We start from the raw sequence: 27,576 nt of genomic DNA on the forward strand, positions 1-27,576 counted from the left end.
TTTTAAAAGTCCAAAGATTGGGCTGGGCACAGTGGCTCACGCCTGTAATCCCAGCACTCTGGGAGGCCGAAGCAGGGGGATCATGAAGTCAGGAGATTGAGACCATCCTGGCTAACACTGGGAAACCCCGTCTCTCCTAAAAATACAAAAAATTAGCCAGGTGAGGTGGTGGGTGCCTGTAGTCCCAGCTACTCGGGAGGCTGAGGCAGGAGAATGGCGTGAACCCGGAGGTGGAGCTTGCAGTGAGCCGAGATCACAGCACTGCACACCAGCCTGGACGACAGAGCGAGACTCCGTCTCAAAAAAAAAAAAAAAAAAAAGATTGGCCAGGCACAGTGGCTCACACCTGTAACCCTGGCACTTTGGAAGGCTGAGACAGGTGGATCACCTGAGATCAGGAGTTCAAGACCAGCCTGGCCAACATGGTGAAACCCCACCTCTACTAAAAATACAAAAATTAGCTGGGCATGGTGGCAGACACCTGTAGTCCCAGCTACTCAGGAGGCTGAGGCAGGAGAATCTCTGGAACCCGGGAGGAAAAGGTTTCAGTGAGCCAAAACTGTGCCACTGCACTCCAACCTGGGCGACAAAGCGAGACTCCATCTCAAAAAAAAAAAAAAAATCCTCGTTTGTATAGCAGTGAGTATCCCCACCTGTAGAAAAAAAGATAATAATAATAAATAATAAATCAAAAGAGGCCAGATGCCGTGACTTATGCCTGTAATCCCAGCACTTTGGGAGGCTGAGGTGGTGGATTACTTGAGGTCAGGAGTTCGAGACTAGCCTGGCCAACATGGTGAAACCCCCTTCTCTACTAAAATATAAAAATTAGCCAGGCATGGTCATGGGCACCTATAATCCCAGTTACCGGGGAGGCTGAGGCAGGAGAATCGCTTGAACCCAGGAGTTGGAGGTTGCAGTGAGCCGAGATCACACCACTGCACTCCAGCCTGGGCGACAGAGCAAGACTCCATTTCAAAAAAAAAAAGTAAAAAGAAACAGGTGAAATTAACATTAATAATATATTTTATATAAGCCAGTATATCTAAAATAGCATCATTTCAATAAGTGGTCAATATTTTTAAAAATGATTGAGATATTTTACATCCTATTTTTCATACAGTCTTTGAAATCTGGTATATAATTTCCACTTACAGCAACATATCAACTCAAACTAGCCATAGTTCAGGTGGTCGGTAGTGCTGAAATCCAGGGGCCTGTGGGATGCTGGGGAGCACCAGAGGGCCCCTAACTCAGCCAGAGGACACATGGGAGATTCTGTTTGTTATTCCAAGACACATTTATCCAGGGCCTGTGACATGCCTGCTTCCTAGAGGTGTGACAGCCTCACCACATCATGATCAGAATAAAAATATTCCCTCCTGGTTGAAAAGAGGAACTATTAGAAGGTGACATGTGATCACTTAGCAAATGAGTTGCGTATTTATTGTCAACGTATGTTTTTAATCGTGGCAGAATAGACATAACATAAAATGTATCACCTTAATCCTCTTTAAGAGTACAATTCAGTGGCATTAAGCACATTCATCTGTCTGTGTAGCCATCACCACCATCCATCTCCAGACTTTTTTCATCTTTCAAAACCAAAGCTCTCTACCCATTAAACAGTAACTCCTTCTTCTCCCCACCCAAGGCCCCGGCAGCCACCACCACTCTGTGTGCCTTAATGAAATTGACTAGTCTAGGTCCCTCATATAAGTGGAATTATACAGTATTTGTCTTTTCATGTCTGGCCGACTTCACTTGGCATAATGTCTTTCTTTCTTTCTTTCTTTTTCCCGAGATGAAGTCTCTCTGTCACCCAGCCTGGAGTGCAGTGGCACAATCTCAGCTCACTGCAACCTCCGCCTCCAGGGTTCAAGCAATTCTCCTGCCTCAGCCTCCCAAATAGCTGGGATTACAGGTGCCCGCCACCACACCGGGCCCTTCACTTGGCATAATGTCTTTAAAGTTCATCCCTGTTTAGCAGGTGTCAGAACTATTCTGTATAAGGCTGAATGACATTCCACTGTGTGTATAGACCACATTCACTCCTCCATCCATTGGTGGGTGGACACTTGGGCTGCTTCCAGCCTTTCAGCTATTATGAAAATGCCTCTGTGAACAGGATGTACAAATATCTCTTCAACACCCTGTTTTCAGTTCTTTAGAGTAAATACCTAAGAGTGGAGTTACTAGATCAGATGGTAATTCTATTTTTATTTTTTGAGGAACCATCATACTGTTGTCACTTTCTTTTTTTTTTTTTTTTTTTAGGAGTCTTGCTCTGTTGCCCAGGCTGGAGTACAGTGGCACAATCTTAGCTCACTGCAACCTCCACTTCCCAGATTCAAGGGATTCTCCTGCCTCAGCCTCCTGAGTAGCTAGGATTACAGGCACTCACCACCACGCCCAGCTAATTTTTTTTTTTTTTGTATTTTCAGTAGAGATGGGTTTTCACCATGTTGGTTGGCCAGGCTGGTCTCAAACTCCTGACCTCAGGTGATCCGCCCACCTCGGTCTCCCAAAGTGCTGGGATTACAAATGTGAGCCACTGCGCCTTGCCCATCACTTTTTAAAATAGCCTTTTTAGGGGGGTACAGTGGCTCACACCTGTAATCCCAGCACTTTGGGAGGCCAAGGTGGGCGGATCACCTGAGGTCAGGAATTCGAGACCAGCCTGGTCAACATGATGAAACCCTGTCTCTACTGAAAATACAAAAAATGGCCGGGCATGGTAGTGCACACCTATAGTCCCAGCTACCCGGGAGGATGAGGCACAAGAATCGCTTGAACCTGAGAGGCAGAGGTTGCAGTGAGTCAAGATCACGCCACTGCACTCCAGCCTGGGCGACAGAATGCGAATCTGTCTCACATTAAAAAAATAATAATTAATTAATTTAAATAAAATAGCATTTTTGGCCAGACATGGTGGCTCATACCTGTAATCCCAGCACTTTGGGACGCTGAGATGGAAGGATCACTTGAGCCCAGGAGTTGAAGACCAGCCTGGGCAACTTGGTGAGACCTCATCTCTAATCTCTACAAAAAAAAAAAAAAAAAGAATTAGCTGGGCATGGTGGCACATGCCTGTAATCCCAGCTACTCAGAAGTCTTAGGTGGGAAAATCGCTTGAGCCAAGAAGGTCAAGGCTGCAGTGAGCCGTGATCGCACCACTGCACTCCAGCCTGGGCGACCCAGCACGACCCTGTCTCAAAAAATAAAATAAAACAGGCTGGGTGCAGTGGCTCACACCTGTAATCCCAGCACTTTGGGAGGCCAAGGCAGGTGCATTGCCTGAGGTCAGGAGTTCAAGACCAGCCTGGCCAACATGGTGAAATCCCATCTATACTAAAAATACAAAACTCAGCCGGGTGTGGTAGCACATGCCTGTAATCTCAGCTACTTGGGAGGCTGAGGCAGGAGAATTGCTTGAACCTGGGAGGCTGAGGTTGCAGTGAGCTGAGATCGTGCCACTGCACTCCAGCCTGGGTGACAGAGCAAGACTCCATCTCAAAAAAAATGAAATAAACATTTAAAAAATAAATAAATAAAATAAATTTTCCAGCCAGGAGTTCTGTGAAAAAATATTTGTGAACCTAGAAAAAGAAATGGAGAAAATTGATCATTAACTGTCCTCTTTCCCTCCACAGTTTTTGGGCCATCCTCATCATAACACACTTCTGTTTTTCTCCTTTCCATTCTCGGATGAGAATGATGTTTTTGACAAGCTAAGTGTCATTGCAGAAGACTCTGAGAGCAGCAAGCAGAATCCTGATGACAGCTGCAGCCTCGGGACCCCGTCTGGGCAGGGACCCCAGAGCTAGGCTCTAAGAAGGAAACACACTCGGCTGGGCACAGTGACGTGCTCCATCTCACATCTGCCTCAGTGAGGGATCAGGGCGGAAAACAAGGGCCAAGACCATCTAAGCCAGCCCCACATCTAGAACTCCCAGACCCTGGACTTACCTAAGCAACCAAAGAGCTACATTTTAAAGGTTCGCTTGGCAAAAATATTCCATTTGGGAACTCACTGCCTTATAAAGGCTCTCGCGATGTTTTTAAAAGTTGGCCACTGAGAGTGTAATTTTCAGCCCCTTATATCACTAAAATAGGATCATGTTTTAATTGTGAGAAACAGGGCTGAGCGCAGTGGCTCACGCCTGTAATACCAGCACCTTGGGAGGTTGAGGCAGGCAAATCACCTGAGGGCAGGAGTTCAAGACCAGCCTGGCCAACATGGTGAAAGCCTGTCTCTACTAAAAATGCAAAAATTAGCTGGGCGTGATGGCACATGCCTATAATCCCAGCTACTCAAGTGCCTGAGGCAGGAGAATTGCATGAATCCGGGAGGAGGAGGAGGTCGCAGTGAGCCGAGATAGCGGCAATGCATTCCAGCCTGGGTGACAAAGTTAGACTCCGTCTCAAAAAAAAACAAAAAAAAATATGAGAAACAGAAATATTTAAAAATTTTAAATGAGGAATAAGAATGGAGATGTTGTAACATTCTACCAGATTATGGATAGATTGATCTGAAAATGAACCTCAACTCAAGGGTGGTCAGCTCAATGCTTTCCAGAACACGGACTTTTGGATTCTTTGGGGTACTTTGACTGAATTTATTTTTCTACCTATATATGTTTTATATGCTGCTGGTGCTCCATTAAAGTGTTACTCTGTGTGGCACTGTATGTGTTCATGATACGTGATACTACCTGTGTGTAATTGTTAGATATACACAGTGTGAAAAAGGCTCTAGTTTGCCATCTTGATGTCCACTCATTCCACAAGTACTTCCTAGACCCTGCCTGCTGTTGACCAGGCACTGTGCTAGGTACAAGGTCTGAGTCATCTGGGATCTCTCAGTCTAAAGCTTCAAAAACTAGATTTGCAGTCAAGGGCCAGATCTGTTATTTAAAAAACAAACAAACAAACCCTAGAAATAAAAAGTATAGTTGTGGAAGTTTGAAAAGCCAGGGGACAGGCTTAACAGCAGGTTAGACACAGCTGAGACTAATTTTGACTTTGAACTGAGCAAAAAAGGGAATCTCCAGGTACAATGGCTCACTTCTGTAATCCCAGCACTTTGGGAGGCTAAAGTGGGAGGATCACTTGGGCCCAGGAGTTGAGACCATTCCAGGCAACATGGTGAGACCCCTTCTCTATAAGAAGTTTTAACATTAGGCACGGTGGCATGTGTCTACAGTCCCAGCTCCTCAGGAGGCTGAGGTGGGAGGATAGCTTGAGCCCAGGAGGTCAAGACTACAGTGAGCTATGTTCACCCCATTGCCCTCTGGCCCTGCCTGGGTGATGGAATGAGACCCTGTCTCAAAAAGAAAAAAAAGAAAAGAAAAGGAAGGGTATTAGGGTTCTCCAGAGAAACAGAACCAATAGAATGAACACAGAGATTTATTTTAAGGAACTGTGGAGGCTGGCAAGTTCAAAAACTGCAGGGCAGACTAACAGGCTAGAGACCCAGGGAAGAGTGGATGTTTCAGCTTGAGCAAAAGCAGTCTGGAGGCAGAATTAACTCTTCCTCAAGGGACCTCAGGCTTCTGTTCTCTTAAGGCCTTCCTTCAAGTGATAGGAGTGGAACTCACCCACATTATGGAGGGTAATCTGCTTTACTCAAAAATCTATGGATTTAAATGTTAATCTCATCTTTAAAAATACCTTCACACCGACATCAAAACTAATGTTTTACCCAATCAGTCTAGCTAGGTTGACACATAAAATAACCGTCACAGGGAGGGTAGATCTGTGATTGCTTTTTTGAAACTTTTTTCAATGTTTGCTGCATGTATATAGAAATAAAATTTGGCCAGGTGTAGTGGCTCACACCTGTAATCCTAGCACTTTCAGAGGCTGAGGCAGGTGGATCACCTGATGTCAGGAGTTCAAGACCAGCCTGGCCAACATGGTGAAACCCCATCTCTACTAAAAGTACAAAAATTAGCCAAGCATGGTGGTCCACACCTGTAATTCCAGCTACTTGGGAGGCTGAGGCAGGAGAATCACTTGAACCCAGGAGGTGGAGACTGCAATGAGCTAAGATCACACCACTGCACTCCAGCCTGGGTGACAGAGGGAGACTCTATCTCAAAAAAATAAATAATAAATAAAATGTAGTTTTGAAGTTGAATTTTAAGACCTTGTTACACTTTTTTAAAGAGAAAGAAGTTATTATCTAGGGCACAGTACAGAGAAACAAAAGAATGGAAAATATGAGTGGTTAGGATACAAGACGTATGAAGGGTAGAGTGAGATAACCTACCACATGTTGGTTACTAACCAGAGTCCCAGAAGGAGGTGAGAGAGAATATAGCAAAAGCAGCATGCGAGTATTTGAAAAGACAATGGCTGATAAAAGACATCAGTCTACCAATTTAGGAATCTCAACAATTCTCAAGCTGGGCAAATAAGAAGAAATCATATCAGTGTGAAAATACAGAACACCAAAACCAGAAAAGGCAGGGTGAAAAACAACCAAACTTCCAGATGATTTATCAGCCCTAACAGAAGGCAAACAGTGGTAGGATTCCTTTCATGTGCATCACAAACTTTGTCAACTTAGAAGTGTATATTTTGCGAAAAACAAAAAAATCTGTCAGGAAAAGGGATAAAATAAAGACTGAAACAAAACTGTGAGAATTCGACATCAAAACATGTTTATTAGATAAAGATCTAAAGGATTATTTCAGACAGAAGGAAATTGATCCCAGATGGATGCTGCGATATTATGAAGAAATACAGGAAAGAAACTGGTAAATATTCTGGTTAATCTAAACAAACATTGACTCTATGAAACAATCGTTTTTTTCTCTTTTTTTCCTGAAGGGTATCATGTCAGATTATAGTTAGTGACACACCACATGTTGTATAATAGGTCTCGAGTTTAAATTATTGGTTTTTTTAGTTGTTGTTTTGGAGGTTTTTGCTGACACAATACCTTTGGGAAAAGTACCCCTGAGTCAGAAGGGATAACAATGTCTTTTCAAGGTTCTCCACTCCTTACTCTCTCCCTCGCATAAAGAAGCCATGGCAGAGGCACCTGAAGAAGATCTTGGATAGAGAGACCTGGGAATGAAGGAGCCACGGCTGGGAATGCAGGTGTGTGTAAGAACTTGGCAGGTCAGGGGCCTGAAACCTTGACCTCAGCTCCCTCCAGGGACTGCAGTGTCCCGGCTGTGCCAAGTCAGGTGTGGGTAGGGAGTCTCCCCGTTAGACTACCAGGCCTTGCAGTTGCCCATAGCCAGGCCTGTAAAATGACATGCAGGATTTTAACCGGAAGCTGGACTTCTCAGCTTCCTGTCTACAGAACCCACCCAGTCATATACAATCATAGTGAAATATCACCCGCCTGGAATAACCCACCCTTGACTTGCTTGCCCCACTCCAGGTACTGTCACATTTCTCTGGCAAATCACTAAGAGAGTAGCTTTTAAGTGTTTTTTAACACAAAAGATGTTAAGTATATGAGGTAATGCATATTTTAATTAGCTCAATTTACCCATTCCACAATGTATACATATTTCAAAGCATCATGTTGTACATGATAAATAAATACAAGTTTTATTTGTCAATGATAATTTTTTTTAATTTAAACAATGAGTTTTTAAAACAGCTAAAATACAGGTGAGGGAAAATTAAAGTACTTTAAAGTTGTTGTGTTTGGGAGAAGCATAAACACACTGATTAATCTGAGACATAGATGAGTTTAAGTATGTTAAAATTTCTAGAGTAACCTCATTAACAAAGAAGTTTTTCTCAGTGGGGAGGGGGATGAGTTTTGTCCCCCAGTGGACATTCAGCAGTGTCTGAAAACAAATCTGGCTGCCACGGCTGGAGATGTGTTGCTGGCATCTAGTAAATAGAGGTCAGGGAAGCTGCTAAGCATCCTACGATGCACAGGGAGGCCCACACAGCAAAGAATCATCCAGTCCAAAATGTTAATAGTGTAGACACTGAAAACCCCTGTGCTAGAGGAAAACGTGAAATAAAATTACCCAGTCAGCGCCGGGCACGGTGACTCATGCCTGTAATCCCAGCACTTTGGGAGACCGAGGCGGGCAGATCACTTGAGGTCAGGAGTTTGAGACCAGCCTGGCCAACATGGTGAAACCCCGTATTTACTAAAAATACAAAAATTAGCCAGGCGTGGTGGCAGGCACCTATAATCCCAGCTACTCTGGAGGCTGAGGCAGGAGAATCGCTTGAACCAGGAGATGGAGGCTGCAGTGAGCCGAGATGACGCTACTGCACTCCAGCCTGGGCACCAGAGCAAGACTCCATCTCAAAAAAAAAAAAAAAAAAAAAAAAGCCTGGCGCAGTGACTCATGCCTATAATCCCAGCACTTTGAGAGGCCAAGGTGGACGAATCACGAGGTCAGGAGATCAAGACCATCCTGCTAACACGGTGAAACCCCGTTTTTACTACAAATACAGAAAATTAGCCAGATGTGGTAGCACACTCCTGTCGTCTCAGCTACTTGTGAAGCTGAGGCACACAGAGCAAGAATCGCTTGACCCCGGGAGTCAGAGGTTGCGGTGAGCTGAGATCGCGCCTCTGCATTCCAGCCTGGGCGACAGAGCAAGACTCTGTCTCAAAAGAAAAAAAAAAAAATTACGCAGTAAAAGGATTACTTGGACAAGGAAGGAGAGAAACGAACCTTAACAAAAAAAAAAAAGGAACAAATACAAAACATAAAGCAACATAATAGAAATGAATCCAAAATCAAATGGACTAAGTGATCCAGCAAAATAAAAGTTATCAGACTATATTTTTAAAAAATAATACAGCTTTAGGTTTTTATAAACACCCACAAAAAAAAAAAAAAGAAAACATAAGGATACAGAAAAATTTGAAGTAAAAAGAGGGCAAAAGATATACCAGGCAAATTCTAACCAAGAAAGCTAATTTCACTATATTAATATCATACAAAATAAACTTTAAGGCACAAAGCATTACTAAAGAAGGACTGCTATATAATCATAAAAAGTTTCAGCAGGACACGGTGGCTTACACCTGTAATCCCAGCACTTTGGGAGGCCAAGGCAGGCGAATCACGAGGTCAGGAGTTCGAGACCAGCCTGACCAATATGGTGAAACCCTGTCTCTACTAAAAATACAAAAATTAGCTGGGCGTGGTAGTGCATGCCTGTAATCCTAGCTACTCAGCAGTCTGAGGCAGAAGAATCGCTTGAACCAGGAAGGCAGAGGTTGCCGTGAGCCAAGATTGCACCATTGCACTCCAGCCTGAGTGACAGAGCAAGACTCCATCTCAAAAAAAAAAAAAGAAAAAAGTTTCAGTTCACCAGGAAGGTGAAGCAGTTGTAAATGTATATGCACTTAACAACATAGCTTTGAAATAGATAAAAATGGACAAAATTATAAGAAGAATTAGACAAATTCACCATTATATTAATATAGTAATGACAGCTGGCATTTGTGTAGCATTAACAATAAGCCAGACATTATACTGAGCAGTTTCCAGGTCTGTTGTCTATTGAATCTAAGATGCCATCAATTTTAAGATTCACTGTTAAGATTTGAACCACTGGGGAAAAAAGGAAAGTGTCACTTAGCTATGCCTCATTATCAACTGTAAGACACATCTAAATGTCAGAGCTGTTAAAGTGCACTTGTGTGTGTGGAGAGAGAGAGACAGAGAGAGAAAGCAAACGTGGTGAAGCATTAATAGTGATTCTAGATGAAGGTTGTCTGGGCATTAAATTTTTCTAAAGGTTTAAAGTTTTCAAAATAAAAGTTGGGGAAAATTGTAATGAATATATAAAAGCTTACAAATAGTCATCATTTGAACATGTATTCAGTCCCCATATGTGTTCAAAACACACAGCATTTTCTCAAAATGAGCTGATAATGGGTCTTTGTCTCAGAAAAAGAAATCCCTTTGGGAATCTCACTTTCATTTTGCTACTTAGCCTTAGAAGCGGTCTTGTTTCGGGATCTTTCTGTCTGATAGGGAACATTTCCACTCCAGTCTGAAAGGGAGGGTGTTACGGTGTGACATCTATAGGAGGGAACACTACCCATGCTGAGCAGTGGTTCCCAAACAGCCAGGAGCTGCTGAGCAACATGTTAGGGTGTGCAGGGTCCAGACCAGCTGATACATGAGATGGGCTGAGCCTGTGTCCCTCACCAGCCTTTGCGGGGTCTACTTGGAGAGATGCAGAGAACAGTAGGGCTGATGGCATTCACACAGCACCACAAGGATGCTGGTGAGGACGCTGGGAAATCAGCGCCTGCTTGGTTCCTTTTTATTTGCATTCCTGAAACAGGCACTCAGAGGACTTTTCTCACCAGGAGAGTTTCTCTTTCCATATCACAGAACTATGTGAGTTCGAGGGAATTAAGACAACAGTTGTCTTCTTAAATTTACTTGATTTTTTTTTCTTTTTAGGTAAGTCATAATATGGACAAAGGTATCATGTATGAGGTGCTTACTATGTGCCAGACTTTGTGATAAAAACATATAATCTTTCATTTAGTCCTTGTGGTTTGAACCTTTCACAGGACCCTCTGAAACCACATAACAAAAGCCTGAGCCAACCATGGGGGCTGTGCTAAGAGCTCATCTCAGATGTGTGACCTATATCCTGCTGGTACTCAGGGTGGATTTCGAGTCTCTGGGCTGGAGCCCCACTGTGTTGGGAGGATGTGGGTAACACAATTAATCTGCTGAAGCTGCAAATTTTGCAGCCAGTGATATAGGAGTTAAAAAAGAAATTATTGGCCGGGCGCGGTGGCTCAAGCCTGTAATCCCAGCACTTTGGGAGGCCGAGACGGGCGGATCACGAGGTCAGGAGATCGAGACCATCCTGGCTAACACGGTGAAACCCCGTCTCTACTAAAAAATACAAAAAAGTAGCCGGGCGCGGTGGCGGGCGCCTGTAGTCCCAGCTACTCGGGAGGCTGAGGCAGGAGAATGGCGTAAACCTGGGAGGCGGAGCTTGCAGTGAGCTGAGATCCGGCCACTGCACTCCAGCCTGGGCGGCAGAGCAAGACTCCATCTCAAAAAAAAAAAAAAGAAAGAAATTATTTAGGCAGTTAGTAAGGGTAAAAGAGTTCTTGGTGGAATTTTCTTTTAATAAAAAAGCAGCCCCCAAAACATTTCTAACAAAAATCAGCCTGAAAAATCAAGCTGCAAGCATAGATAAGCAAGCGGGAAGCTTGCACAGGTGAATGCAGCAGCTGTGCCAATAGAAAAGGGATACCTGGAAGCCAGATACATCCAATATGGAGGTTCCTCCTCCCTTCTCTTTGTCGTCTTGTGTGCGGGTGTCATGGCGCTGGCCAGGTAGAGACCCCATCTGCAGAATAAAAGATTAGGGTAGGATGGTCAGCCTCTTTGTGGGCTATGTAAATGGAAGAGCTGGCCTAACCAATCCCCTATGGCCTATATAAATCAAACACTGCTTCTTCAAGCTCGTCTATAAAACCAACGGTATCTTGCCCCAAACCCGGAAACCCCCTCGGACCCCCTCCCTCTGCACAAGGAAGCTCTCTCTTCTTTCTTTCACCTATTAAACTTCCACTCTTAAACCCAGTTTTTGTGTGTTCATGTCTTTGATTTCCTGTGTCTGTGTCTTCAGTTTCTTTAGCATAAGACAATGAACCTCGGGTATTTCCCCAAACAAAGGAAGTCACTTCACCAGGAAGTGACTAAGGGAAGAACTCCACCTGTGGGAAAATGTCCAAGAATTCTGGGACCAGAAGGGGTTTCAGCAGAGCATCTGTGGACCACCAATCAGACATTCTAGCAGAAAACATATGTCCAGTTGGTTTGAAAGACTCCCTGAGGAGAGGAGAAGACAGTGTAAGCCATCCTCACCCCCTTCCACCCTTCCTCCTCACTCTTTCTGGCTGCCTCGCCTTGTTGAAAAGATCTCACTTCCTCATGGGGCTCCCGCTCCTCCCCAACATACCTCCCACACCCAGCCCCAGACTGGTTTAGCCTCCAGGGCACCTTTGTTCCTTCCTCTCGCAACTATGGGTCTCAACTGTAGCTGCACACTGTGGCCACCAGGAGAGCTTTAGAAATGTGGGTGCCCAGGCCTTACCATGACCAATGAATTTCAGCTCTCTGGGGAGAGATTCTTGCATCAGCAATTTTTAAAGCTAGGTGATTCCAGCGTGCAGTCAAGGTGGAGAACAGCTGCCATAGCACAGCAGGTATGATAGACTGAAAGGACATGCTTCTCTGCACTTCTGTGTGACCTTCTGTTATCTGGCTTTCAAAGGGGTCACTTTCTTTTAATACCCAACTAACTGACTCCTCATTACCTTGTGCTTCCACAGGAAGATTTCTTTCCTGAGGGATTGTGAGTGTCTCTGGGACACGTGCCCCAGGAATGCATCCTTCCCATGCATTCAGCTTCTCGGCTGCTTACCACTGACCACCTGGGAAGCAATTCTCCAAGTTGCTACCCCTTTCTTTGTGCCTAATAGATAATCCTAAGTAGTTGGTACGAAGAAATACCTGTTTAATTAATGGATAATAAAAAATAATGGCTGGGTGCGGTGGCTTACCCCTGTAATCCCAGCACTTTGGAAGGCTGAGGCAGATGGATCACCTGAGGTCAGGAGTTTGAGACCAGCCTGGTCAACATAGTAATACCCCGTCTCTACTAAACATACAAAAAATTAGCTGGCCGTGGTGGCAGGTGCCTGTAATCCCAGCTACTCAGGAGGCTGAGGCAGAAGAATCGTTTAAACCCAGGAGGCGGAGGTTGCAGTGAGCTGAGATCGCGCCACGCACTCCAGCCTGGGTGACAAGAGGGAAACTCCATCTCAAAAAAAAAAAAAAAAAAAGGCTGCCTTGGGATACATGACAATTATATATGCAGATTAAACAGAGAGCTGTAAGTTAACAAATCACCATAAAACATATGCAAGCGAAAAACAAAAGTAAAACAAATATGTGAGGTCAAAGAAAGCAGTTATGTTCTGTACAGGATATCTGGATGCTACAGTCTGGATGTTTGTGCGCCTCCAAAATTCGTATGTAGGAATCTAACGCCTAATGTATTAAGAGGTGAGCTCTTTAGGAGGTGGTGAATGGGATTAATGACCTCATAAAAGAGGAGCTGCCCATCTCTTCCAACATGTGAGGACACAGAGAAGGCGCCACCTAGGAGGACAGGCCCCCACCAGACACTCAAATCTGCTGGTGCCATTCTCAAAGGTGTTTGAACCAGAGTGACTCCATCTTGAATAGGGGCTGAGTAAAGTAAGGCTGAAACCTACCGGGCTGCATTCCTTGGCCAATTTCTGTTGTTTTAAACCATCCAGCTTGTGTTCATTTGTTACTGCAGCCATAGGAAACTTAATCCAGCACAGAAAGGCTCCATTGTTTTATCCTGACCAGTTCTAATATCTTCTTAGTACCTAAAATGGGGAAGAAGATGGGCAGAGGGTCATTCAGGTGTATTTTATGGGAAGTTAGTAGCTTACTCTTCTCAGCGAGGCACGTACCTTAGAATGACTATTCATGCTGCCTCACTGTCCCATTTCCTGAACTCTCTAGTCCAGAAAATGCTGATGCAAATCAACTTCCTTAAAAAGCAAAAGGGAAGTAAAAAACAAAGTCTATTTTATGGACTAGAGACTCAGAGACTCAACAAGATTTTTCTCCCTGAGTCAGGTCCATGGTTCTGTCTCCTGACCACCTCACCACTCCTATTTGAATCAAGCAGACACCAAACAATGCCTTTGTTTCCATGCCCATCAGAACTCCTAATTAAACAGTCACTGACTATTGGGCTGATACTTTATGAGGTCAAATTTATTGCTGTTGGATTGTGATAAAAAATATACCCAGAAGGTTAAAGCTGTGGGAGTAATATCACTGAGCAGGAGGAGTCGTGGCAAGGACAGACTTTAAATTGGGTTGAATAATTCAACAAAAACAGGAAACACAAGCCAGCTGCAATTCCCCGCCTCTTGGCCTCTACCTGGGGCCTGCCTGCTACCGGGCTGCCCCTGAGGGCTGCACTGCACACCTGCCCCATGGAACTGATGGGGTGGGAGTGATAGCCCATCCTTACTCACTGCTTCCTATGTGCAGGTCTTGTTCTAAGCACTTTTACATTTTCATTTAATTCCCACAGCAACCCAGTTAAGCAGATACTATTATCTGCCCCATTTTTCAGATAAAGAAACTATGGCACAGAGAGGTTCAATCACTTACCTAAGATCACACAGGTAAGAAGTGACAGAGCCAGGATTTGAACCCAAATGGTCTGGCTCCAGAATCTATCATCTAAGATAGCCACCCATGATCTCCACCTCCTGGTAGCCACGCCCTTGGGTAATCCCTTCCTCTTGAGTGTGGACAGTACCAATGACCTGCTTCTACCCATGGAAAGGGACACAGGTGACAGGATGCTGTCTTAGGTTCTATAGGATCGTAATTCTCATCTTGTCAGCAGACTCTGTTGCCTTCTTGGACAGCACACTTGCATGAAGCAAGCTGCCATATTGAAGAAGTCACGTGGCTAGGACCTGAGGGTGCCTCCAGCCAACAACGAACAGGGAATCGGGGTCCTCAGTCCAACAACAACAGGGGTGAGGCACTGTTCTAAAAACAAGAGGCTGGAGCTCAAGGTGGACTTTCAGCGATTACCTGCGCCTCATCCAGGGAGCTGCCAATCAGGCGTAAGTCACGCCCCCTCCGCCAGGCAGGAGACTGCTTTCATTTCTAGGGAAACGGAAGCTGGGTATTCCCCCAAGGCTGGGCCACCTTGCGTTAACTTCAGGCAACTCTGAATCATCATCGTTCTCCAACTTCTCCCTCTGCCCAGTCCTACTTTCCTCACTCCTTACAAGTGTTGTCCCCAAGAGCATTTCCAGATGAATTTCCCACATGCAAATCTTCCTGCCCGGGTGTGTTTCCAGCGAACCCAGCCTAACCTAGAGACTTTGGGAAGACCTGTTGCAGCAGAGTGATGACAATAAAGTCTAGACTTCAGGGTATTGAGGAGTGAACGGGAGGGTATGGAGAAACTGAGGCAGCCAGCTCCTTTGAGAAGGACAGCTTTTGGACTCAGAGAAGCGTGACGGTGCCTGGAAGGGGAAAGAAGAAAGTCGAGGGGGGATATTTCAGGTGGGTGATATTACACCACCACTGTATACTGTCGCCTGAGGCCTGTAGACAGGAAATGAGTCCAGCTCCCAATTAGCATCCCGGGGTGGTTTTTCAGGACTGACCCTGGGCAACTATAAGGCTGTACCAGGCGGGCCTCACAGGGAGGCTCCCTCTCCAGACCAGATCTGGCATAGCCCGTGCACTGCAGTCCCTGGAGGGAGCTGCGGTCAAGGTCTCAGGCCCCTGTGGGCCATGCTCTTACATGCACCTGTGTTCCCACCCCTGCACTGTGCCCAAGGCCTTCTTCAGGCACCTCAGTTAAGGCCTCCTTATCCTCAGGGAGTAGGGAAGAGGGAGCCACGAAGACACTGTTATCTACTCTGACTCAGTTCTTTCCCACTCCTGGCCCTCCCCTCTCTCCCTCCCCCTGGTTCCTGGGACCATAAAACTGCAGAAGCCTCAACAGAGAGATGACCTTCACCCCCACATCTATACTGATTACTTGACTCTTGACTGGAGCTCTGTTGCAGGGAGGGTGGTATCCTCTTGCTTCTGCCCCTGCAGTGAGTCATGAGGGCTTCACTGTTACTTTCTTTTTTTTTTTTTTTTTTTTTTGAGATGCAGTCTTGCTCTGTTGCCCAGGCTGGAATACAGTGGCACAATCTAAGTTCACTTCAACCTCCACCTCCTGGGTTCAAGCGATTCTCCTGCCTCATCCTCCTGAGTAGCTGGGACTATAGTGGTGTGCCACCATGCCTAGCTAACTTTTGTATTTTTAGTGGAGACAGAGTTTCACTACGTTGGCCAGGCTGGTATCAAACTCCTGACCTCAAGTGATCCGGCCACCTTGGCCTCCCAAAGTGCTGGGATTACAGGCGCTTCTGTTATTTTCCTTTTTGGCTTATTGCTTCAATTAGCCACTCTCTCCAGCTTAGCGGAGCCCTTGACAGACACATTGCTGACACCTATGAGGGAAGGCCTGATGTCCCTGGAAAGGACACAAGAGAAGTAACCAGACCTAGAGCCCCCACTCTGGCCTTTGGCAGGAGGAGGGATACTCCCGAGGTTGTCACTGGAGAGAACACAGGCCAGGGACAGGCAGGTGATTTGACTAAGGGGGTCGGGGTTAAGGAAGCCTGGTGTCTCCTATGTTCCTGGCAAAGTATAGGTCATCAACAAAGGGAGGGAAGAGAGGGGCTTGGGAGGAAATGAGTAGGATGGAGCAGCTCCCTAGGGGAATGAGAAAGTGAGCCCACCTGACAGGGCAGAGGGCTGATGGGGCAGTGCCACAGCCAACTAGAAAACCAGTGACAGAAAAGCTGCAAGGTGCCCAGCTTGGTGACCAGCCAGTAGCAGGGTCTGCAAGATGGCTGGCTCCTCCTTCCCAGCACAATGTGCATTTCTGCCATGGTGGGGACAGCACAGCGCTGTTGGCCAGGAAGGGGGCTGAACAAGAGCCCTCCCAGGGGGAATGTTGGCATTGTTGCTATGTTTCTAGTTTCCACAGCAGTCTGGAGGAAAAAAGGACCCAGCCTGAAGATGCATCAAAAAGTGATTGATACTAGCCCAGTGGAACAGCCAAAGCTTGAAGGCAGGGAAATTCAAACACCAGGTCAGCCAGCAAAGTACAAGCCATGCTGGCATGGCCTGCTGAGCCGTAAATTCTTTACTGCTGATCCAGCCGATATCCATCCAGAGAGTACACACCGGCCCTCAAGGTGCAATTGTGGTTTCTTTTTCTTCTGGTTCTTTCTTCAGCACCAGCTAACAGAGCATCACTGATACTGTTTTCCTGATAGCTGGCAAGGATCCCAAATGGGCTGCCCTGAAAGGCCCCCTACCTTTGAGTATGTGCACTCTCCTGGGGACTTTGTGAGTCCCCAAGCTCCCAAGTATACACAGAGCCAGATCTAGAGTAGCAGAGGCTTCATCATTGCAGGTCTGAATGGCCATGAAGAGCTAAAATTGCTGTTTCGGTTGACTGAACTGATTAGCACTTTCATAATCAGTTAAACCAAGCCAGGTCCTTCTTCAAACAAGCAGTTACAAAACGGCTTTTATTGGTGGCATCACAAACTTATGTAATTAGTCATTGTCTTGTCTCAGGCTCCACTATCAAGATAAGACATTCAGACAGCATTATTTTCCTGAAGATCATAAGACTAAGGACACAAAAAAAGCAAAACTGACTGGTTAGAGCCAATAACCTCCACAGTTCCTTACATAATGAGCAAAGGCTGTCCAAAAAAGGTAAAGAGCCTATTCTACTTTTCTATGTGGATAAGGTCTCATGGGAGACAGTACCGTCTCCTATCCCTGGTCCTGAGTCTTCAACTGTTTTTGTTGTTGTTGTTTTGAGATAGAGTCTTGCTGTGTCGCCCAGGCTGGAGTGGCACGATCTCAGCTCACTGCTGCTTCCACCTCCCTGGGCTCAGATGACCCTCCCACCTCAGCTTCTGGAGTAGCAGAACTACAGATGCACACCACCACAACAGGCTAATTTTTTTTTCCCTTCTTTTTGTAGAGGCAGGGTTTCGCCATGTTGCCCAGGTGGGTCTCAAACTCCTAAGCTCAAGCAATCTATCCACCTCGGCCTCTCAAAGTGCTGGGATTATAAGCATGAGCCATCACGCCTGGCTCTTCAACTGTTAACCTGTATTGATCACCCACACTGGTAAGCAAAGGTCACTCTGACTTCCTAGGTCATAATCTATCGGTAGGTCAGAGTCCTAACGGGAAACCCATGACACACTCCAACAGAGTAACTGAGAAAGGTATAATGAAGGATCTAATTGTAGCAGCGTAGGCAGGGTGAAGGGAAACCAAAAAACAATACAATAGCAATAGTGGGAACCTCACTAGCTCTAGGCCTGGGGAGAAGGAGGAGCCATTACCCTGGAGAGCACAGGGGTCAGCCACACAGCCCACTAATGGAGACCCTGAAGGAAGGGAGCACACCTCATTTTCCCCCACCCTCTGATCTTGGGCTGATGCCTCCCACTGGTGGAAGCCACCCAAAGTCAGAGGGTAAAGGACTCTGTTGATGCATTTTTTTTTTTTTAATTTTTATGTTTTTGAGATGGAGTCTTGCTCTGTTGCCCAGGCTGGTGTGCAGTGGTACAATCTTGGCTCACTGCAATCTCTGCCTCCCAGGCTCAACTGATTCTCCTGCCTCAGCTTCCCAAGTAGCTGGGATTACAGGTGTCCAGGACCACACCCAGCTAATTTTTGTATTTTCAGTAGAGTAAGGGTTTTACCATGTTAGCCAGGCTGGTCTCGAACCTCTGACCTCAAGTGATCTGCCCACCTTGTCCTCCCAAAGTGCTTGGAATACAGGCATGAGCCACCACACCCAGCCTTTTGATGCATTTTATACAACAAGTCTCCCAGGACATGGAGCAGGGAAGGCCCAGAGGAGAATGGATCTGGAGGGGCAGATAGAAGGCCTCCAGCACCCAGGGAAGCAGTATGAAAAGAGGAATATAAGAACAGAAACTGTGACAAAGCAAATTTAGACCCACAATATTGACATTTTTATAAAAAGGATTTTGGAGATTTATACTGAAAAGTTTTGTAACTATTTTATTACTGTGTATCAGACTTTTAAGGTGTTCAAACCGTTTTTAAATATCTATTTGGCTTATAATTTTCATTACATTTTTAGTTTGAAAGAGTTTACTTGATTAAATTTTTAATCATTGTTTAAATACTTGAGGAACCCTAATTTGTAAAGTTCTAGTTTTTTGATATAATAGTTATCTGAGCAGAATGTGAATTTACACTATTGGGTTTTTTTGGGGGTGGAGTTGTTTGGAGTGCAGTAGTGTGATCATGGCTCACTGCAGCCTGGACCCCACTGGGATCCAGTGATCCTCCTGCCTCAGCCTTCCAAGTAGCTGGGACTACAGGTTCGTGCCACCATACCTGGATAATTTTTTACCTTTTTTGTAGAGATGGGGGTCTCACTTTGTTGCCCAGGCTGGTCTTGAACTCCTGGGCTCAAGCAATCCTCTTGACTTTCCAAAATGCTGTGAGTCACCACACCCAGCCAAACAACAGCTGTTTAAAAACAACAATTTAGTGTGGGTTCCCTTCAGTGTGTAAAAATTGTTAAAATCAGGTAAATCTAGCATCTGCGGGAGCCAGGAGGGAGCTAAGCGCCTGGTAACCTTCCACTTCTTCTTTCCCTAATTTAGACATTCCTCTGCTAAAATCTTCACCATGGCTTCCTATCTGGCCCAGAATAAAGCTCAAATCCTTGCCAGAGGCTGCAGGCCCCACCGACTACTCCCCTGGCCTCCATTCCTCTGCACCCCCTCTCTCCTTGTTCTGCAGGGGCTCAGCCTCCTTGCTGTGCTTGTGTGGAGGCAAACGTGACTGCATCTTGGATGCTAATCCACCATATTGACTTCTGATTCACCCCAGTCCCTGAAGCCCTTGTTGGGGTCTGTGTGTTTCCTAAACAAAGGAATGAACACACAAGACAACACAGGATGAGACAAACATGGCGGCCGCCCCAAACGACACGCTCTGCTTTATTTTATACAGTCGGTTGTGGAATGTTGCCAAGTCACAAGTCACGTGTTGTTTTTCTGACCTTTCTTGACTTTCTGGTTTCTCAAGATGTTTACACATTAACCAGTCCCCAGGGTCTGCTGTTTGCAGCTGGCTCCTTTGTCCTCCCTGTTTGCAGGGAACGCACGCCCTGCTTCGTTTGCAAGAGCAGGACTTATCGGGAACGTCTCGTTTGCAAGCACATAGTCCTCTACAGCCCTCCTGATTCCTACTTTATTTACTGTCCTTAGTGTAAGAACATGTACTCACTACAAATCCTGCCTTGAGATCAAGGCAACCATAATACTATCACACCAAGTACAGGCTATGACACACATAGCAGTCTTGTCTGTTCTGGACAGTGGCCTTTCATTGTGTCTTTGGAATATGTACCCTCCCTCCCTCTAGTATATAATCTCTGGGTCTGAGGGTAACCGTGGGAAATCCCTCTGTCTTGCAGTTGCCCAAGACCATGCTTCTGTCTGTGAGTTCCCCAAGAAACCACCCCTCACCAACAAACTGAATTTGTCTGCCTCATTCTTCCATTTCTCAGCTCCTTTGGCATTTGGAGGCCTTTTTCATATAGGGCTCTTTCACGGAACAGCCTGGGATGTGGCAGCGACACATCTGTCCCGGAGCCTGTGCATATGCTCTTCCCTAAGCCTGGAACACCTTCTATTTACACAGCCCTGTCCTTGTGTCATTGCATCCAGTGTCTCCTCCTTAGAGAGGTCCTCTCCCTCGCTGTCTCTTGTTCCTCTTTCTTTTTGTTCATAGCATGTAGCATTACTTGACGTCATAATATTTCAATTCAATTCAACAAATATTTTTTGTTCACACATTTGTCCTCGTCCACACTAGATTGCAGGCTCCAGGAGAGCAGAGACGTTGTGTATTTTGTTCACTCCTGGATCCCCAGCCCTTAGAACAGTGCTCAGTGCTTAATAGGTGGCTCAAGATCTATTTGTTGAATGCATGGATGTATGAATGAATGTCTGGGATCTTTCAGTAAATCCATGGCTGACGCAGGCCCAGAGTTCAGGTCTTCTATGTTCCTTTCACTGATAGCTGCATTGTATTCCAGGATTTCCCATCTTTCAGATTCCCAGAAATTATGTATACATATGTGCTATGCCCTCTCAGCTGATGGCTTCCTTTTCCTTTCTTCACAGTTCTCTGGCATCAATTTTTCCACTTCTCAGAAACACTTTGGCCCACAAATTCCCAAGGGAACCTTGCTCTTCATTCTGGAAAACACGATGCCAACACATCAGAATAAAGGACAGATAGGAGCTTCTGCTTCAAAGTGAATCACTTCATGGATGTTAAAGTGTCCTGAAAGATTCTAAACTTCACAACTTTTGATAGTAACCGTACTATGTTTGCAATATATTTGCATATATTAATTGTTATATCTGAAAAGCATGAGATTGTTGTTTTCTAAAATTAAATGAAGTAAGTTAATATTTTATTACTAGGTATAAGAACTGCTAACGTGGACAACTGCTGATGAGGACATCTATAGAAGTAGAAAATTCTAAATGTCCTACCGTCACCAACAAGAAACTTTGACAGTCAAGTAGATACAATACAATCACATGGAAAACTGTATATAGTATATTGTATGTGAAGATCCCATGAAAAGAACAGAGACTGTAGGAAATATAATCATCTAAGCTACGGGTAAGAAGAACATCAAAATTCTTTAAAGCAATGGCTCTCAAAGTGTGTTTCCTAGACCAGTAGCATCAGCACCAAGTGGAAGCTTAGGAATGCAACTCTCCAGCCCCACCTCAGACCTACTGGCTCAACAACTGTGAGGGAGAGGTCCATATTTTCATCTATGTTATAACAGGTCCTTAGGTGACTCCAATAAACATGAAAGTTGGCAAACCATTGCCTTTAATGGTGCATAAGTTGTTAATTTAGTACAAAATTTGCAGTTTTCTGTGTTGTGACTTTCTATTTTTGTAGGAGGAGAAAAGTACCCCATAGAGATAAGTGGATCTGAAACCCCAACAGCAGCTGAAGAGGTTCTTTATGACACCGGGAACCTGCACTCCAGTTGCCCTTGCACGTTTGTGGTTTAACGGTCCCAGAGACAAATCTGCCACTTCTGGCTCGCATCCAACCAAAGTGCAGGTGTTCACCATTAGGAGATGTTGGCTGATGTACATAGACACGTAAGAAAGATTCAAAGGGTCGTGGATGGATCACCAATAACACCAGTATATGCAAGACCAGAGGACAGTGTGTGATCCAGGCCCTAGGACTGACAAATGGGGACTCAGTCCCTGCTTGGGATGGTGTTTTATTTTGACTTTTTTCTGAAAGAGCAGAGAAGTTTCCCAAATAATCACAAGGAGATAAGAAAGTGTTTACACTTGTTTCAGTTGCTCTTCACTGCCTCCCTATGACCAACACTCACAATTCTATGGTCTTAGCAGTTGCACTGAGAAGTCAGAAGAACCTGCTATTGTGGGTTCATAACCTTTTATTACCTCTCACTGAGAAACAATGTATACTACTAAACAAGACATCAGTTATGACGCTCAAGATTTTAAGTGCTTTTTGAACTAAAAACAAACAAAAAAATTGTGACCTGCATAAAATGTAAATGGTTTATCTTCAAGTCAAAAGCCACAGGTTTACCTCTGCAGCTTTACTCTTTCCTAAACATTGCTTTCGTGTATTGCAAACATTGCTTTCGTGTATTGCTTATGTATGCTTTCTGCATGCCAAAAAGTATATAGAGAATAACAGTTTACTCTAAGTCCTCCAGATGAGTTACTACCTTTACTATGTTTCATTCTCATTACATGTGTCATTGCTTATTAATATACATGTTTTGTAGTGGACTTCATGAGGACAGCTAATGTTACCAACTTAATTGTGTACCCCCAAAATTCACATGTTGAAACCCTAATCCCCAATGTGACTGTATTTGAAGTAGGGCCTACAGCAGGTAATTAGGGTTAAATGAGGTCATAAGGGTGGGGCCCTGAATCGATGAGATTAGTGTCCTTATAGGAAGAAACAGCAGAGAGCTTGTTCTCTCCACCATATGAGGACACAGTAAGAATGTAGCCATCTGTGAGCAGGAAGAGCGGCCTCACCGGGAACCAAATGAGCCAGAACCTTAATCTTGGACTTCTCACCCTGCAGAACTGTAAGAAAATAAATTTCTGTTGTTTAAGCCACATAGTCTGTAGTATTTTGTTACCGCAACCTGAGCAGACTAATACAGATACCATGTCTATCTTGTTCATTGTCCTATCTTCTGTGTCTAGTATGTTATAGTCTCTCAAATATATGTTTAGTAAAATGCATCCTACTTAGAAGGCACTGAACTTGGCTTTAAATAACTGCTGCATTGTGTTACATTTCCAGGATTTTTTCTCTCTTTCATGAACTCTGTGAAGAAATTTTACTTAGAAAAAACTTACACTGGCCGGGCGCGGTGGCTCACGCCTGTAATCCCAGCACTTTGGGAGGCCGAGGCGGGCGGATCACAAGGTCAGGAGATCGAGACCACGGTGAAACCCCGTCTCTACTAAAAATACAAAAAATTAACCGGGCGCGGTTGTGGGCGCCTGTAGTCCCAGCTACTCGGGAGGCTGAGGCAGGAGAATGGCGTGAACCCGGGAGGCGGAGCTTGCAGTGAGCCGAGATCGCGCCACTGCACTCCAGCCTGGGCGACAGAGCGAGACTCCGTCTCAAAAAAAAAAAAAAAGAAAAAAAGAAAAAACTTACACTGTCATTGGCATTACAAGAGGTACTCTACAGGACTTGTGTGACCCACAGTAGCCCTGCAAAAAAGCCATGTCATACACTCATGGACAGATTTAAGCTTAAAATTCTTCCAGAGCTAGCAATGGGATATCTCCCTTTATCTTCTCTGTGGTACAGAGACAGTTTTCCATTAATTTCCACATAAGGGCTTTCCATGAACATGGTACACAAAAAAGGGAGAAAGCAACAAGTGAGAACACTCTGGGTAGGCAGGTTTCATGGGAGCAGAAAGGTGATCAGGAAGGCAGAGATGTGAACAGACCAGATGTCTCAGGGGCTCGAGACCAGTAAACATGGTGTGGGAGCAAATATTAAGACTTTTATTTTTATTTTTCAAATATTTTTAAAAAGGTTTTAAGCCAGGCACAGTGGTTCATGCCTGTAATCTCAGCTACTTAAGAGGCTGAGGTAGGGCCAGGAGCAATGGCTCATGCCTGTAATCCCAGCATTTTGGGAGGCTGAGACAGGTGGATCACTTGAGGTCAGGTGTTTGTGACCAGCCTGGCCAACATGGGGAAATTCTGTCACTACTAAAAATATAAAAATTAGCTGAGGGTGGTGATGTGTACCTGTAATCCCAGACACTCAGGAGGCTGAGGCATGAGAACCACCTGAACCTAGGAGACAGTGAGCTGAGATTGTGCCACTGCACTCCAGCTTGGTTGACAGAGACTCCCTCTCAAAAAAAAAAGAAGCTGAGGTGAGAGGATTCCTTGAGCCCAGGAGTTCAAGGCTGCATGAGCTATGATCACATCACTGCACTCCAGCCTGGGCAACAGAGCAAGACCCCATGTTATAAAAAGCTTTTAAAATCCTTTTTTAAATGTCTATAAAAGGCATCCTTTTCAAATGTTTATTTTGCATGTGATTCAGGATGTGCATAAAAATATGTGCAGTAATATGTGTATTTAACTTATACATAAATAACAATACATCTATTGGGAATGCATGATCAATGTTGTTGTTGTTTTTCTATTGGAATTATGTAATAAAAAAATATCTAAAGGCCGCTGGTCTTGACTTAGGTATAGCAGGAAGGTGGAAACAAAAGGAGGAGGTCCAAACACTAATGGGTTAATTAAAAGTCAGTCAACAGAATAGCAGTGGTAAAAAGCTTCCCACACTCCTCTGGGGCCTGCCTCTCCCCTTCCTGAGGCAGTCAGGCATTTGTCTAAGTCACCCGTAGGCAAAAAATTATAGATCTGTTCTTCTTAATTGAATTAACCACCCTGGCAATATTACTGCACTCTTCAGGAGGCCAAAGTAAAGAGTTCACCATTCTGGCAGTTGCTGTCCACAATCTTGCAATGTCTCACACCCTACTTACCTACTTACCCTACAGGGATGCTTCCAGAGATAAGTTCTGCCTCAAAAACACATGCCTTCATTTGCTTGGGAAAGACTCTGTTAATACTAGCTACCTAAAAAAAAAAAATCAACCTGCTGTCTCCTTTAAAATATATATTAAAAAAAAAATACTCAAAAATTGCCAGACAATGAGAAAAATAAAAGGACAAACAGAACAAATTGACTCTTAAAGAAATGGAATATTGGAACAGAAGAGAATGTCACAGAAACCCAAATTCTAAAAGATCCCACATTAGTGCATCCATAAAATAAGATCATGATGCTACATATTAAAAAATCAGAATAAAGAAATGCTTTTTAAAATTAAACACATAATTATAGAAATAAATAATTCAATAGAAATCAAGTAAATCTTCCGGAACCAAGGACAAAAATATAAAGAGTTAAAAACTAGAGGAACATATTAGGAGACCTTAAGGGTCAATCCAGGAAGTACAATTTTCTAATAGGAGTTTAAGAAAGAAGAAAGAAAATGGAAGGGAGGAAGTATTAAAACACAGTGCAAGGATGAGACTTCTGCTTCTGGCCATGATGGAGTAACATGGAGCAGATTTACTCTTTTGCCTTAAACTATAAATAAACAACCAAAACAGCATAAAAGATTTAAAATACATATTTTTAGATATTTGACAATAAAAAACTCAGGACAGTGATCCCTGAGAGAAGAGAAACCATTGAGATGAGCTCTACAATTGCCCAAGCTGACTTACCGGAGAGAATTTCCAGGCCTCAGCATAGAGAGAAGGACTCCATATCCCTGGGGGTCAAGGAAATGCAGCTAGGAGTCCAAGGAGGCCACAGCAGCTAGATTTCATAGAGCAGAGAACCAGATAAGAGACAGCTGCACACACAGAAGGAGCTCCAGAGAGCTGCAAACAGTATTAGGCTAATTACTGATCAGACAATGTGTAGTAAGGAAACTTGAGGCCAGAGAAAGAATCACACACAAAAAGGGATAAATCCCCAGGGTTCATGCTGGGCTGAAAATAGTTTCCAACCAGCGTGGAAAACCTCGTAATTCATGAAGCATCAGGTAGCATACTCAGGGGGCTGTTACTTCTCTGGTCCCCTCTGACAAAGCAAGCCTCAAAAGTACCAAACCATTTCCAAGTAGCTTAACTGGATCCCAGAATAAAACTCAAGCAATATTTATAGGAATAAAGAAATATCCAGCACCCAATAATGTAAAATTTATAATGTCTGGCACCCAATAAAAAATTACTAGACAGGCAAAAAGGTAGGAAAATACAACCCATAATGAATGAGAAGTTTTTTTTAAAATTAAACTAATTAAATTCCATAGAGTTTAATTTAGCAAAGAACAATTCATTAATTGGGCAGCCCCCAGAATAGGTTCAGAGCAACTTCAGGGCTGCCACATGGTCAATAACATTTTTAAACAGAAAAAGGAAACTGATGTACAGAAAACAGAAGTGAGATACAGAAATAGCTGGATTGGTCACAGCTGCTCTGTTGCCTTATTAAAGCTGGCTTAAACAGCTGGCCACCTGTGACTGGCCAAAACTCAGTTGCTGTGATTGGCTGAGACGCTGCTACTTGTTACAAGAGCAAGTTACAGTCTTTACACATCTAGGTAGGCTACAGTTCATAATGCACAAGGAAGCCTTTAGGCCAAACTTAAAATATGTGAAGAGGCAGCTTTAGGCTAAATTTAATTTAACAAGATGAAAAGTAAATCAATAGAAACAGTAGACAGAATTAGTAGATTGGGACATTAAAACAGTTATTGAAACCATATTTCATGTGTTCAAGGAGATGGAGGAAAGCCTTAGTATATTAAAGAGAGACATGAAATAGATTTTTAATATATTTTTAAAAGACCAAATCCAACTTCTAGAGATACAATGTCTGAGATGAAAAAATACTGAATTCAGATTAATAGCTGATTAGATACTGCAGAAGAAAAGAGCAGTGCAACTGAAGACATAGTGATAGAAACTATTCAAAATGAAAGACACAGGGGAAAGGACAAGAAAAAATGAAAGAACAGCATCAAACACAACTTTAAGGAGTCTAATATTGTATATTTTGAAGGATAGTAAAGAGAGGATAAAAAAAAAAATTGAAAGAATGGCCAATAGTTTTCCAAACTTGATGAAAACTATAAACCCATTGAACCAAGAAGCTCACCAAACCCCAGCCACAAAAATAATACAAGAAAATTTTCTTCAGCTAGAGAGACACAAGTCCTCAAATAGAAAGAGTCCACTGAATGGTGTCAAGCAATCAGGTATCCAGGTAGTATTTAGGACAATGAGCTGAACTGAAAATAACAATCAAGCCTTTATTCACTAACTGCAAGCAAGAAGCAAAAAGAGGCACCAGCACCCCAGTGTTCCCTTTTCCCCTACAGAATGGCTAGGAATGCAGATATGCTTATGAGCAGGGCTGGCCAGAGGTGGTGTGGGAGGTGGGAAAGTTGAGTCCTTAACCACAAATCCTTCTAGAAAAATGCAGTGCACTGTAGTGCACATGCAAGTCTGGTATGGGGAGGGCAGTTTCTCCCCATAAGGCTTGGCAGACAAAGCTTTGAAATTTCTGTGGTCAGGACTGAAAGATCACACACAAGATTTTGGGATGGAGCCAGACTCCTCAAATGAGGAGCAGAATCATTAGGGGAATAAAAGCTCCTCCTCCTCTTTCCAATACTCTGATATGTATGAAATTTGGAGGCCAGGCATGGTGGCTCACACCTGTTATACCAGCATGTTGGGAGACGGAGGCGGACGGATCA

At 44.2% G+C, this 27,576-nt stretch overlaps 1 protein-coding gene and 1 long non-coding RNA gene across 5 annotated transcripts in view; one reads left to right on the plus strand and one right to left on the minus strand.

Annotated features, from left to right (window-relative positions):
* LOC105472706 (interleukin 10 receptor subunit beta) overlaps positions 1 to 20,986 on the plus strand; it is a 55,742-nt gene extending 34,756 nt beyond the window's left edge. For 3 of the 4 annotated variants that reach the window (XM_071095637.1, XM_011726213.2, XM_071095638.1), the window contains one exon: positions 3,654 to 4,689. In XM_071095637.1, the coding sequence (XP_070951738.1) occupies positions 3,654 to 3,827 (174 nt within the window). In that variant the 3' untranslated portion in view covers positions 3,828 to 4,689. Of the gene's footprint in view, positions 1 to 3,653; positions 4,690 to 20,833 lie in introns of those variants that run through there. The other variant, XM_071095639.1, reaches the window with a different exon arrangement.
* Positions 11,070 to 13,482, minus strand: LOC105472705 (uncharacterized). Its single transcript, XR_981751.2, has 3 exons — positions 13,268 to 13,482; positions 11,702 to 11,816; positions 11,070 to 11,331 (listed from the first exon to the last, which is right to left on the minus strand). It is a non-coding gene; the product is annotated as an uncharacterized lncRNA (long non-coding RNA).
* Positions 20,987 to 27,576: the final 6,590 nt, after the last annotated feature.

Source organism: Macaca nemestrina, chromosome 4, assembly GCF_043159975.1.
Source record: "Macaca nemestrina isolate mMacNem1 chromosome 4, mMacNem.hap1, whole genome shotgun sequence".
Taxonomy (NCBI): domain Eukaryota; kingdom Metazoa; phylum Chordata; class Mammalia; order Primates; family Cercopithecidae; genus Macaca; species Macaca nemestrina.